The sequence below is a fragment of the Salvelinus fontinalis genome, chromosome 21, assembly GCF_029448725.1.
Source record: "Salvelinus fontinalis isolate EN_2023a chromosome 21, ASM2944872v1, whole genome shotgun sequence".
Taxonomy (NCBI): Eukaryota; Metazoa; Chordata; class Actinopteri; order Salmoniformes; family Salmonidae; genus Salvelinus; species Salvelinus fontinalis.
Window position 1 is genome coordinate 5,307,885 of NC_074685.1, and position 14,846 is coordinate 5,322,730.

At 55.3% G+C, this 14,846-nt stretch overlaps 1 protein-coding gene across 6 annotated transcripts in view; it reads left to right on the top strand.

Moving 5' to 3' along the window:
- The window catches only part of ptbp3 (polypyrimidine tract binding protein 3), a 134,823-nt gene that overhangs the window by 101,263 nt on the left and 18,714 nt on the right, over positions 1–14,846 (top strand). For all 6 annotated transcript variants that reach the window (XM_055873623.1, XM_055873622.1, XM_055873621.1 and 3 more), the window contains one exon: positions 1,837–1,911. In XM_055873623.1, coding sequence (XP_055729598.1) covers positions 1,837–1,911 — 75 coding nt within the window. The remainder of the gene's footprint in view (positions 1–1,836; positions 1,912–14,846) is intronic.

Below are 14,846 nucleotides of genomic sequence, written 5' to 3' on the forward strand. Positions count from 1 at the left end.
CATAATTTCATAGTTTGTGAAGGAGAAACCAGATGGAAAAACTGGTAAGCAAGTTAGACTCAAAAAAGTATTTTCACCAAGTCAAATTAATTATAATTAGAGGTTTCATAATGCTTGTATCTAAACCAAAGTATATTTTGCAAATGTATATATACACTACCTTTCAAAAGTTAGGGGTCACTTAGAAATGTACTTGTTTTTGAAAGAAAACCAAACATTTGTCCATTAAAATAACATCAAATTGATCAGAAATACAGTGTATGTCACGCTGGTATAAAGGGTCGGGAGACAGGCGCAGGAATGTGTAATAGGGTTGTTTATTATACCCAAATTACACACAGCACAGGTACTCACACCCACCAACAGACATTGTAACAATAATCGACAGGACAATGATAAACCAAGGACACACTTATACAATTACTAAGCACTGGGAATAGAGGCCAGGTGTGCGTAATGGAAGTTCCAGAGGGATCCACGACAGTGTAGACATTGTTGATGTTGTAAATACCTATTGTAGCTGGAAACGGCAGATTTTTTTTATGGAATATCTAGATGGGCGTACAGAGGCCCATTATCAGCAACCATCACTCCTGTGTTCCAATGGCACGTTGTGTTACCTAATTCAAGTTTATCATTTTAAAAGGCTAATTGATCATTAGAAAACCCTTTTGCAATTATGTTAGCACAGCTGAAAACTGTTGTTCTGATTAAAGAAGCAATAAAACTGGCCTTCTTTAGACTAGTTGAGTATCTGGAGCATCAGCTTTTGTGGGTTCGATTCCAGGCTCAAAATGGCCAGAAACAAAGACCTTTCTCCTGAAACTCGTCAGTCTATTCTTGTTCTGAGAAATGAAGGCTATTCAATGCGAGAAATTGCCAAGAAACTGAAGATCTCGTACAGCGCTGTGTACTACTCCCTTCACAGAACAGCGCAAACTGGCTCTAACCAGAATAGAAAGAGGAGTGGGAGGCCCCGGTGCACAACTGAGCAAGAGGACAAGTACATAGTGTCTAGTTTGAGAAACAGACGCCTCACAAGTCCTCAACTGGCAGCTTCATTAAATAGTACCCACAAAACACCAGCCTCAATGTCAACAGTGAAGAGGCGACTCCGGGATGCTGGCCTTCTAGGCAGAGTTGCAAAGAAAAAGCCTTATCACAGACTGGCCAATAAAAATAAAATATTAAGATGGGCAAAAGAACACAGACACTGGACAGAGGAACTCTGGTGTTTTGTGGGTACTATTTAACGAAGCTGCCAGTTGAGGACTTGAGCATGAACGTGCATCCTCGTAGCTGTGTGGGCTAATATAGTCAAAATGTTTGCCTACAGTGTTTGTTAGGCGTTAAGCCTGTGTTAAACAATGCTTTAAAAAAAGAAAAATAATAACTATTGTGTTTTAAAAAGGTAGTGGTAATAATTAATTCAGTACAGAAATGTGTACGCTGATTAACGCGGGTCAACTTACCCCATAAGTTCAGCCAAGAGACCGCTTTTTGGGACAAGCTATGTTTTCAAAACTGTAATGTTTACATGAATTTTGATTGATGATAACATCCTGAAATATATGTAGATACCTTTGTTAGAAATAAAACTATATTTCCCTTGACAGAGAGATGCGGAATATAAAAAATAGCTTAACTTACCCCACTCTCCCCTATATGTCTTTGTGTGGTCTAAGGAGTTTTTACCCCACTCTCCCCTATATGTCTTTGTGTGGTCTAAGGAGTTTTTCAACTGTGACTTCTGATTTGCTTGCTCTTTGGGGTTTAGGGTGGGTTAAAAGGGCTTTATAATACACACTTGATTAATTGATTGATTTGTGTTTCCAGGTGCTCCAGGTATCATCTCTTCGCCTTACGCTGGGGCAGCAGGTTTTTGCCCCACTATCGGATTCTCCCAAGCAGGTAGGTACACCCCACTATCACCCCCCTCTTGCCCCATACCCCCTATATATGTAGGTACACCCCACTATCACCCTCCTCCAGCCCCATACCCCCTATATTGGGTAGGTACACCCTCCTCCTGCCCCATACCCCCTATATAGGTAGGTACCACCCTCCTCCTGCCCCATACCCCCTATATAGGTAGGTACACCCTCCTCCTGCCCCATACCCCCTATATAGGTAGGTACACCCTCCTCCTGCCCCACACCCCCTATATAGGTAGGTACCACCCTCCTCCTGCCCCGTACCCCCTATATAGGTAGGTACCACCCTCCTCCTGCCCCATACCCCCTATATAGGTAGGTACCACCCCACTATCACCCTCCTCCTGCCCCACACCCCCTATATAGGTAGGTACCACCCTCCTCCTGCCCCATACCCCCTATATAGGTAGGTACCACCCCACTATCACCCTCCTCCTGCCCCACACCCCCTATATGGGTAGGTACCACCCTCCTCCTGCCCCACACCCCCTATATAGGTAGGTACCACCCTCCTCCAGCCCCATACCCCCTATATAGGTAGGTACCACCCTCCTCCTGCCCCACACCCCCTATATAGGTAGGTACCACCCCACTACCACCCTCCTCCTGCCCCACACCCCCTATATAGGTAGGTACCACCCTCCTCCTGCCCCATACCCCCTATATAGGTAGGTACCACCCTCCTCCTGCCCCACACCCCCTATATAGGTAGGTATCACCCTCCTCCTGCACCATACCCCCTATATAGGTAGGTACACCCTCCTCCAGCCCCATACCCCCTATATAGGTAGGTACCACCCTCCTCCTGCCCCACACCCCCTATATAGGTAGTTACCACCCTCCTCCTGCCCCATACCCCCTATATAGGTAGGTACCACCCTCCTCCAGCCCCATACCCCCTATATAGGTAGGTACCACCCCACTATCACCCTCCTCCTGCCCCACACCCCCTATATAGGTAGGTACCACCCTCCTCCAGCCCCATACCCCCTATATAGGTAGGTACCACCCTCCTCCTGCCCCATACCCCCTATATAGGTAGGTACCACCCTCCTCCTGCCCCATACCCCCTATATAGGTAGGTACCACCCTCCTCCTGCCCCATACCCCCTATATAGGTAGGTACCACCCTCCTCCTGCCCCATACCCCCTATATAGGTAGGTACCACCCTCCTCCTGCCCCATACCCCCTATATAGGTAGGTACCACCCTCCTCCTGCCCCACACCCCCTATATAGGTAGGTACCACCCTCCTCCTGCCCCATACCCCCTATATAGGTAGGTACCACCCCACTACCACCCTCCTCCTGCCCCACACCCCCTATATAGGTAGGTACACCCTCCTCCTGCCCCACACCCCCTATATAGGTAGGTACACCCTCCTCCTGCCCCACACCCCCTATATAGGTAGGTACCACCCTCCTCCTGCCCCATACCCCCTATATAGGTAGGTACACCCTCCTCCTGCCCCATACCCCCTATATAGGTAGGTACCACCCTCCTCCTGCCCCCATACCCCCTATATAGGTAGGTACACCCTCCTCCTGCCCCACACCCCCTATATAGGTAGGTACCACCCTCCTCCAGCCCCATACCCCCTATATAGGTAGGTATCACCCTCCTCCTGCCCCACACCCCCTATATAGGTAGGTACCACCCTCCTCCTGCCCCATACCCCCTATATAGGTAGGTACACCCTCCTCCTGCACCATGTCCCCTATATTAGGTAGGTACCACCCTCCTCCTGCCCCACACCCCCTATATAGGTAGGTATCACCCTCCTCCTGCCCCATACCCCCTATATAGGTAGGTACCACCCTCCTCCTGCCCCATACCCCCTATATAGGTAGGTACACCCTCCTCCTGCACCATGTCCCCTATATTAGGTAGGTACCACCCTCCTCCTGCCCCACACCCCCTATATAGGTAGTTACCACCCTCCTCCTGCCCCATACCCCCTATATAGGTAGGTACACCCTCCTCCAGCCCCACACCCCCTATATAGGTAGGTACCACCCTCCTCCTGCCCCATACCCCCTATATAGGTAGGTACCACCCTCCTCCTGCCCCATACCCCCTATATAGGTAGGTACCTCCCTCCTACTGCCCCATACCCCCTATATAGGTAGGTACCACCCTCCTCCTGCCCCATACCCCCTATATAGGTAGGTACCACCCTCCTCCTGCCCCATACCCCCTATATAGGTAGGTACCACCCTCCTCCTGCCCCATACCCCCTATATAGGTAGTTACCACCCTCCTCCTGCCCCATACCCCCTATATAGGTAGGTACCTCCCTCCTACTGCCCCATACCCCCTATATAGGTAGGTACCACCCTCCTCCTGCCCCACACCCCCTATATAGGTAGGTACCACCCTCCTCCTGCCCCACACCCCCTATATAGGTAGGTACCACTCTCCTCCTGCCCCATACCCCCTATATAGGTAGGTACCACCCTCCTCCAGCCCCATACCCCCTATATAGGTAGGTACCACCCTCCTCCTGCCCCATACCCCCTATATAGGTAGGTACACCCTCCTCCTGCCCCACACCCCCTATATAGGTAGGTACCACCCTCCTCCTGCCCCATACCCCCTATATAGGTAGGTACCACCCTCCTCCTGCACCACACCCCCTATATAGGTAGGTACCACCCTCCTCCTGCCCCATACCCCTTATACAGACAGGTACCAGCCTCATCCAGCCCCACACCCCCTATATAGGTAGGTACCACCCTCCTCCTGCCCCACACCCCCTATATTAGGTAGGTACACCCTCCTCCTGCCCCATACCCCCTATATAGGTAGGTACCACCCTCCTCCAGCCCCACACCCCCTATATAGGTAGGTACACCCTCCTCCTGCCCCACACCCCCTATATAGGTAGGTACCACCCTCCTACTGCCCCACACCCCCTATATAGGTAGGTACCACCCTCCTCCTGCCCCATACCCCCTATATAGGTAGGTACCACCCTCCTCCTGCCCCATACCCCCTATATAGGTAGGTACCACCCTCCTCCTGCCCCATACCCCCTATATAGGTAGGTACACCCTCCTCCTGCCCCATACCCCCTATATAGGTAGGTACCACCCTCCTCCTGCCCCATACCCCCTATATAGGTAGGTACCACCCTCCTCCTGCCCCATACCCCCTATATAGGTAGGTACACCCTCCTCCTGCCCCACACCCCCTATATAGGTAGGTACACCCTCCTCCAGCCCCATACCCCCTATATAGGTAGGTACCACCCTCCTCCAGCCCCACACCCCCTATATAGGTAGGTACACCCTCCTCCTGCCCCACACCCCCTATATAGGTAGGTACCACCCTCCTCCTGCCCCACACCCCCTATATAGGTAGGTACCACCCCCATCCTGCCCCATACCCCCTATATAGGTAGGTACACCCTCCTCCTGCCCCATACCCCCTATATAGGTAGGTACCACCCTCCTACTGCCCCACACCCCCTATATAGGTAGGTACACCCTCCTCCTGCCCCATACCCCCTATATAGGTAGGTACACCCTCCTCCTGCCCCATACCCCCTATATAGGTAGGTACCACCCTCCTCCTGCCCCATACCCCCTATATAGGTAGGTACACCCTCCTCCTGCCCCATACCCCCTATATAGGTAGGTACCACCCTCCTCCTGCCCCACACCCCCTTTATAGGTAGGTACCACCCTCCTCCTGCCCCATACCCCCTATATAGGTAGGTACCACCCTCCTCCTGCCCCACACCCCCTATATAGGTAGGTACACCCTCCTCCTGCCCCATACCCCCTAAATAGGTAGGTACACCCTCCTCCTGCCCCATACCCCCTATATTGGGTAGGTACACCCTCCTCCTGCCCCATACCCCCTATATAGGTAGGTACCACCCTCCTCCTGCCCCATACCCCCTATATAGGTAGGTACCACCCTCCTCCTGCCCCACACCCCCTATATAGGTAGGTACCACCCTCCTCCTGCCCCATACCCCCTATATAGGTAGGTACACCCTCCTCCTGCCCCATACCCCCTATATAGGTAGGTACCACCCTCCTCCAGCCCCACACCCCCTATATAGGTAGGTACACCCTCCTCCTGCCCCATACCCCCTATATAGGTAGGTACCACCCTCCTCCAGCCCCACACCCCCTATATAGGTAGGTACACCCTCCTCCAGCCCCATACCCCCTATATAGGTAGGTACCACCCTCCTCCAGCCCCATACCCCCTATATAGGTAGGTACACCCTCCTCCTGCCCCACACCCCCTATATAGGTAGGTACACCCTCCTCCTGCCCCACACCCCCTATATAGGTAGGTACCACCCTCCTCCTGCCCCACACCCCCTATATAGGTAGGTACCACCCCCATCCTGCCCCATACCCCCTATATAGGTAGGTACACCCTCCTCCTGCCCCATACCCCCTATATAGGTAGGTACCACCCTCCTACTGCCCCACACCCCCTATATAGGTAGGTACACCCTCCTCCTGCCCCATACCCCCTATATAGGTAGGTACACCCTCCTCCTGCCCCATACCCCCTATATAGGTAGGTACCACCCTCCTCCTGCCCCATACCCCCTATATAGGTAGGTACACCCTCCTCCTGCCCCATACCCCCTATATAGGTAGGTACCACCCTCCTCCTGCCCCACACCCCCTTTATAGGTAGGTACCACCCTCCTCCTGCCCCATACCCCCTATATAGGTAGGTACCACCCTCCTCCTGCCCCACACCCCCTATATAGGTAGGTACACCCCTCCTCCTGCCCCATACCCCCTAAATAGGTAGGTACACCCTCCTCCTGCCCCATACCCCCTATATTGGGTAGGTACAACCCTCCTCCTGCCCCATACCCCCTATATAGGTAGGTACCACCCTCCTCCTGCCCCATACCCCCTATATAGGTAGGTACCACCCTCCTCCTGCCCCACACCCCCTATATAGGTAGGTACCACCCTCCTCCTGCCCCATACCCCCTATATAGGTAGGTACACCCTCCTCCTGCCCCATACCCCCTATATAGGTAGGTACCACCCTCCTCCAGCCCCACACCCCCTATATAGGTAGGTACACCCTCCTCCTGCCCCATACCCCCTATATAGGTAGGTACCACCCTCCTCCAGCCCCACACCCCCTATATAGGTAGGTACACCCTCCTCCAGCCCCATACCCCCTATATAGGTAGGTACCACCCTCCTCCAGCCCCATACCCCCTATATAGGTAGGTACACCCTCCTCCTGCCCCACACCCCCTATATAGGTAGGTACACCCTCCTCCTGCCCCATACCCCCTATATAGGTAGGTACACCCTCCTCCTGCCCCATACCCCCTATATAGGTAGGTACCACCCCACTACCACCCTCCTCCTGCCCCACACCCCCTATATAGGTAGGTACCACCCTCCTCCAGCCCCATACCCCCTATATAGGTAGGTACACCCTCCTCCTGCCCCATACCCCCTATATAGGTAGGTACCACCCCACTACCACCCTCCTCCTGCCCCACACCCCCTATATAGGTAGGTACCACCCTCCTCCAGCCCCATACCCCCTATATAGGTAGGTACCACCCCACTATCACCCTCCTCCAGCCCCATACCCCCTATATAGGTAGGTACCACCCTCCTCCAGCCCCATACCCCCTATATAGGTAGGTACACCCCACTATCACCCTCCTCCAGCCCCATACCCCCTATATAGGTAGGTACCACCCTCCTACTGCCCCATACCCCCTATATAGGTAGGTACACCCCACTACCACCCTCCTCCTGCCCCACACCCCCTATATAGGTAGGTACACCCTCCTCCTGCCCCATACCCCCTATATAGGTAGGTACCACCCTCCTCCTGCCCCACACCCCCTATATAGGTAGGTACCACCCTCCTCCTGCCCCATACCCCCTATATAGGTAGGTACCACCCTCCTCCTGCCCCATACCCCCTATATAGGTAGGTACCACTCTCCTCCTGCCCCACACCCCCTATATAGGTAGGTACACCCTCCTCCTGCCCCACACCCCCTATATAGGTAGTTACCACCCTCCTCCTGCCCCATACCCCCTATATAGGTAGGTACCACCCTCCTCCTGCCCCATACCCCCTATATAGGTAGGTACCACCCTCCTCCAGCCCCACACCCCCTATATAGGTAGGTACCACCCTCCTCCAGCCCCACACCCCCTATATAGGTAGGTACACCCTCCTCCTGCCCCATACCCCCTATATAGGTAGGTACCACCCTCCTCCTGCCCCATACCCCCTATATAGGTAGGTACCACCCTCCTCCTGCCCCACACCCCCTATATAGGTAGGTACCACCCTCCTCCTGCCCCATACCCCCTATATAGGTAGGTACACCCTCCTCCCGCCCCATACCCCCTATATAGGTAGGTACCACCCTCCTCCAGCCCCATACCCCCTATATAGGTAGGTACCACCCCACTATCACCCTCCTCCAGCCCCATACCCCCTATATAGGTAGGTACCACTCTCCTCCTGCCCCATACCCCCTATATAGGTAGGTACCACCCTCCTCCAGCCCCATACCCCCTATATAGGTAGGTACACCCTCCTCCTGCCCCATACCCCCTATATAGGTAGGTACCACCCTCCTCCTGCCCCACACCCCCTATATAGGTAGGTACACCCTCCTCCTGCACCACACCCCCTATATAGGTAGGTACACCCTCCTCCAGCCCCATACCCCCTATATAGGTAGGTACCACCCTCCTCCTGCCCCATACCCCCTATATAGGTAGGTACCACCCTCCTACTGCCCCACACCCCCTATATAGGTAGGTACACCCTCCTCCTGCCCCATACCCCCTATATAGGTAGTTACCACCCTCCTCCTGCCCCACACCCCCTATATAGGTAGGTACCACCCTCCTCCTGCCCCATACCCCCTATATAGGTAGGTACACCCTCCTCCTGCCCCATACCCCCTATATAGGTAGGTACACCCCTCCTACTGCCCCATACCCCCTATATAGGTAGGTACCACCCCACTACCACCCTCCTCCTGCCCCACACCCCCTATATAGGTAGGTACCACCCTCCTCCTGCCCCATACCCCCTATATAGGTAGGTACACCCTCCTCCTGCCCCACACCCCCTATATAGGTAGGTACCACCCTCCTCCTGCCCCACACCCCCTATATAGGTAGTTACCACCCTCCTCCTGCCCCACACCCCCTATATTAGGTAGGTACACCCTCCTCCTGCCCCATACCCCCTATATAGGTAGGTACCACCCTCCTCCTGCCCCATACCCCCTATATAGGTAGGTATCACCCTCCTCCTGCCCCACACCCCCTATATAGGTAGGTATCACCCTCCTCCTGCCCCATACCCCCTATATAGGTAGGTACACCCTCCTCCTGCCCCATACCCCCTATATAGGTAGGTACCACCCTCCTCCAGCCCCATACCCCCTATATAGGTAGGTACACCCTCCTCCTGCCCCATACCCCCTATATAGGTAGGTACCACCCTCCTCCTGCCCCATACCCCCTATATAGGTAGGTACCACCCTCCTCCAGCCCCACACCCCCTATATAGGTAGGTACCACCCTCCTCCTGCCCCACACCCCCTATATAGGTAGGTACCACCCTCCTCCTGCACCATGTCCCCTATATAGGTAGTTACCACCCTCCTCCTGCCCCATACCCCCTATATAGGTAGGTACCACCCTCCTCCTGCCCCACACCCCCTATATAGGTAGGTACCACCCTCCTCCTGCCCCATACCCCCTATATAGGTAGGTACCACCCTCCTCCTGCCCCACACCCCCTATATAGGTAGGTACCACCCTCCTCCTGCCCCATACCCCCTATATAGGTAGGTACACCCTCCTCCTGCCCCATACCCCCTATATAGGTAGGTACCACCCTCCTCCTGCCCCATACCCCCTATATGGGTAGGTACCACCCTCCTCCTGCCCCATACCCCCTATATAGGTAGGTACACCCTCCTCCTGCCCCACACCCCCTATATTAGGTAGGTACACCCTCCTCCTGCCCCATACCCCCTATATAGGTAGGTACACCCCACTACCACCCTCCTACTGCCCCATACCCCCTATATAGGTAGGTACCACCCTCCTCCTGCACCATACCCCCTATATAGGTAGGTACACCCTCCTCCTGCCCCACACCCCCTATATTAGGTAGGTACACCCTCCTCCTGCCCCATACCCCCTATATAGGTAGGTACACCCCACTACCACCCTCCTACTGCCCCATACCCCCTATATAGGTAGGTACCACCCTCCTCCTGCCCCATACCCCCTATATAGGTAGGTACACCCTCCTCCTGCCCCATACCCCCTATATAGGTAGGTACCACCCTCCTCCTGCCCCATACCCCCTATATAGGTAGGTACCACCCTCCTCCTGCCCCATACCCCCTATATAGGTAGGTACACCCTCCTCCTGCCCCACACCCCCTATATTAGGTAGGTACACCCTCCTCCTGCCCCATACCCCCTATATAGGTAGGTACCACCCTCCTCCTGCCCCATACCCCCTATATAGGTAGGTACCACCCTCCTACTGCCCCATACCCCCTATATAGGTAGGTACACCCTCCTCCTGCCCCACACCCCCTATATAGGTAGGTACACCCTCCTCCTGCCCCATACCCCCTATATAGGTAGGTACACCCTCCTCCTGCCCCATACCCCCTATATAGGTAGGTACACCCTCCTCCTGCCCCATACCCCCTATATAGGTAGGTACCACCCTCCTCCTGCCCCATACCCCCTATATAGGTAGGTACACCCTCCTCCTGCCCCATACCCCCTATATAGGTAGGTACCACCCTCCTCCTGCCCCACACCCCCTATATAGGTAGGTACCACCCTCCTCCTGCCCCATACCCCCTATATAGGTAGGTACCACCCTCCTCCTGCCCCACACCCCCTATATAGGTAGGTACACCCTCCTCCTGCCCCATACCCCCTAAATAGGTAGGTACACCCTCCTCCTGCCCCATACCCCCTATATTGGGTAGGTACACCCTCCTCCTGCCCCATACCCCCTATATAGGTAGGTACCACCCTCCTCCTGCCCCATACCCCCTATATAGGTAGGTACCACCCTCCTCCTGCCCCACACCCCCTATATAGGTAGGTACCACCCTCCTCCTGCCCCATACCCCCTATATAGGTAGGTACACCCTCCTCCTGCCCCATACCCCCTATATAGGTAGGTACCACCCTCCTCCAGCCCCATACCCCCTATATAGGTAGGTACCACCCTCCTCCTGCCCCATACCCCCTATATAGGTAGGTACCACCCTCCTCCAGCCCCACACCCCCTATATAGGTAGGTACCACCCTCCTCCTGCCCCATACCCCCTATATAGGTAGGTACCACCCTCCTCCAGCCCCACACCCCCTATATAGGTAGGTACACCCTCCTCCTGCCCCATACCCCCTATATAGGTAGGTACACCCTCCTCCTGCCCCATACCCCCTATATAGGTAGGTACCACCCCACTACCACCCTCCTCCTGCCCCACACCCCCTATATAGGTAGGTACCACCCTCCTCCAGCCCCATACCCCCTATATAGGTAGGTACACCCTCCTCCTGCCCCATACCCCCTATATAGGTAGGTACCACCCCACTACCACCCTCCTCCTGCCCCACACCCCCTATATAGGTAGGTACCACCCTCCTCCAGCCCCATACCCCCTATATAGGTAGGTACCACCCCACTATCACCCTCCTCCAGCCCCATACCCCCTATATAGGTAGGTACCACCCTCCTCCAGCCCCATACCCCCTATATAGGTAGGTACACCCCACTATCACCCTCCTCCAGCCCCATACCCCCTATATAGGTAGGTACCACCCTCCTACTGCCCCATACCCCCTATATAGGTAGGTACACCCCACTACCACCCTCCTCCTGCCCCACACCCCCTATATAGGTAGGTACACCCTCCTCCTGCCCCATACCCCCTATATAGGTAGGTACCACCCTCCTCCTGCCCCACACCCCCTATATAGGTAGGTACCACCCTCCTCCTGCCCCATACCCCCTATATAGGTAGGTACCACCCTCCTCCTGCCCCATACCCCCTATATAGGTAGGTACCACTCTCCTCCTGCCCCACACCCCCTATATAGGTAGGTACACCCTCCTCCTGCCCCACACCCCCTATATAGGTAGGTACCACCCTCCTCCTGCCCCATACCCCCTATATAGGTAGGTACCACCCTCCTCCTGCCCCATACCCCCTATATAGGTAGGTACCACCCTCCTCCAGCCCCACACCCCCTATATAGGTAGGTACCACCCTCCTCCAGCCCCACACCCCCTATATAGGTAGGTACACCCTCCTCCTGCCCCATACCCCCTATATAGGTAGGTACCACCCTCCTCCTGCCCCATACCCCCTATATAGGTAGGTACCACCCTCCTCCTGCCCCACACCCCCTATATAGGTAGGTACCACCCTCCTCCTGCCCCATACCCCCTATATAGGTAGGTACACCCTCCTCCCGCCCCATACCCCCTATATAGGTAGGTACCACCCTCCTCCAGCCCCATACCCCCTATATAGGTAGGTACCACCCCACTATCACCCTCCTCCAGCCCCATACCCCCTATATAGGTAGGTACCACTCTCCTCCTGCCCCATACCCCCTATATAGGTAGGTACCACCCTCCTCCAGCCCCATACCCCCTATATAGGTAGGTACACCCTCCTCCTGCCCCATACCCCCTATATAGGTAGGTACCACCCTCCTCCTGCCCCACACCCCCTATATAGGTAGGTACACCCTCCTCCTGCACCACACCCCCTATATAGGTAGGTACACCCTCCTCCAGCCCCATACCCCCTATATAGGTAGGTACCACCCTCCTCCTGCCCCATACCCCCTATATAGGTAGGTACCACCCTCCTACTGCCCCACACCCCCTATATAGGTAGGTACACCCTCCTCCTGCCCCATACCCCCTATATAGGTAGTTCCCACCCTCCTCCTGCCCCACACCCCCTATATAGGTAGGTACCACCCTCCTCCTGCCCCATACCCCCTATATAGGTAGGTACACCCTCCTCCTGCCCCATACCCCCTATATAGGTAGGTACACCCCTCCTACTGCCCCATACCCCCTATATAGGTAGGTACCACCCCACTACCACCCTCCTCCTGCCCCACACCCCCTATATAGGTAGGTACCACCCTCCTCCTGCCCCATACCCCCTATATAGGTAGGTACACCCTCCTCCTGCCCCACACCCCCTATATAGGTAGGTACCACCCTCCTCCTGCCCCACACCCCCTATATAGGTAGTTACCACCCTCCTCCTGCCCCACACCCCCTATATTAGGTAGGTACACCCTCCTCCTGCCCCATACCCCCTATATAGGTAGGTACCACCCTCCTCCTGCCCCATACCCCCTATATAGGTAGGTATCACCCTCCTCCTGCCCCACACCCCCTATATAGGTAGGTATCACCCTCCTCCTGCCCCATACCCCCTATATAGGTAGGTACACCCTCCTCCTGCCCCATACCCCCTATATAGGTAGGTACCACCCTCCTCCAGCCCCATACCCCCTATATAGGTAGGTACACCCTCCTCCTGCCCCATACCCCCTATATAGGTAGGTACCACCCTCCTCCTGCCCCATACCCCCTATATAGGTAGGTACCACCCTCCTCCAGCCCCACACCCCCTATATAGGTAGGTACCACCCTCCTCCTGCCCCACACCCCCTATATAGGTAGGTACCACCCTCCTCCTGCACCATGTCCCCTATATAGGTAGTTACCACCCTCCTCCTGCCCCATACCCCCTATATAGTTAGGTACCACCCTCCTCCTGCCCCACACCCCCTATATAGGTAGGTACCACCCTCCTCCTGCCCCATACCCCCTATATAGGTAGGTACCACCCTCCTCCTGCCCCACACCCCCTATATAGGTAGGTACCACCCTCCTCCTGCCCCATACCCCCTATATAGGTAGGTACACCCTCCTCCTGCCCCATACCCCCTATATAGGTAGGTACCACCCTCCTCCTGCCCCATACCCCCTATATGGGTAGGTACCACCCTCCTCCTGCCCCATACCCCCTATATAGGTAGGTACACCCTCCTCCTGCCCCACACCCCCTATATTAGGTAGGTACACCCTCCTCCTGCCCCATACCCCCTATATAGGTAGGTACACCCCACTACCACCCTCCTACTGCCCCATACCCCCTATATAGGTAGGTACCACCCTCCTCCTGCACCATACCCCCTATATAGGTAGGTACACCCTCCTCCTGCCCCACACCCCCTATATTAGGTAGGTACACCCTCCTCCTGCCCCATACCCCCTATATAGGTAGGTACACCCCACTACCACCCTCCTACTGCCCCATACCCCCTATATAGGTAGGTACCACCCTCCTCCTGCCCCATACCCCCTATATAGGTAGGTACACCCTCCTCCTGCCCCATACCCCCTATATAGGTAGGTACCACCCTCCTCCTGCCCCATACCCCCTATATAGGTAGGTACACCCTCCTCCTGCCCCATACCCCCTATATAGGTAGGTACACCCTCCTCCTGCCCCACACCCCCTATATTAGGTAGGTACACCCTCCTCCTGCCCCATACCCCCTATATAGGTAGGTACCACCCTCCTCCTGCCCCATACCCCCTATATAGGTAGGTACCACCCTCCTACTGCCCCATACCCCCTATATAGGTAGGTACACCCTCCTCCTGCCCCACACCCCCTATATAGGTAGGTACACCCTCCTCCTGCACCATACCCCCTATATAGGTGGGGGAGCCGTCTGCGATGCAGAGCCTTAGACCACTGAGACAGAGCCTGGGCTCTAACCAGAATCTCTAGTGGCACTGCTGGCACTGCGATGCAGAGCCTTAGACCACTGA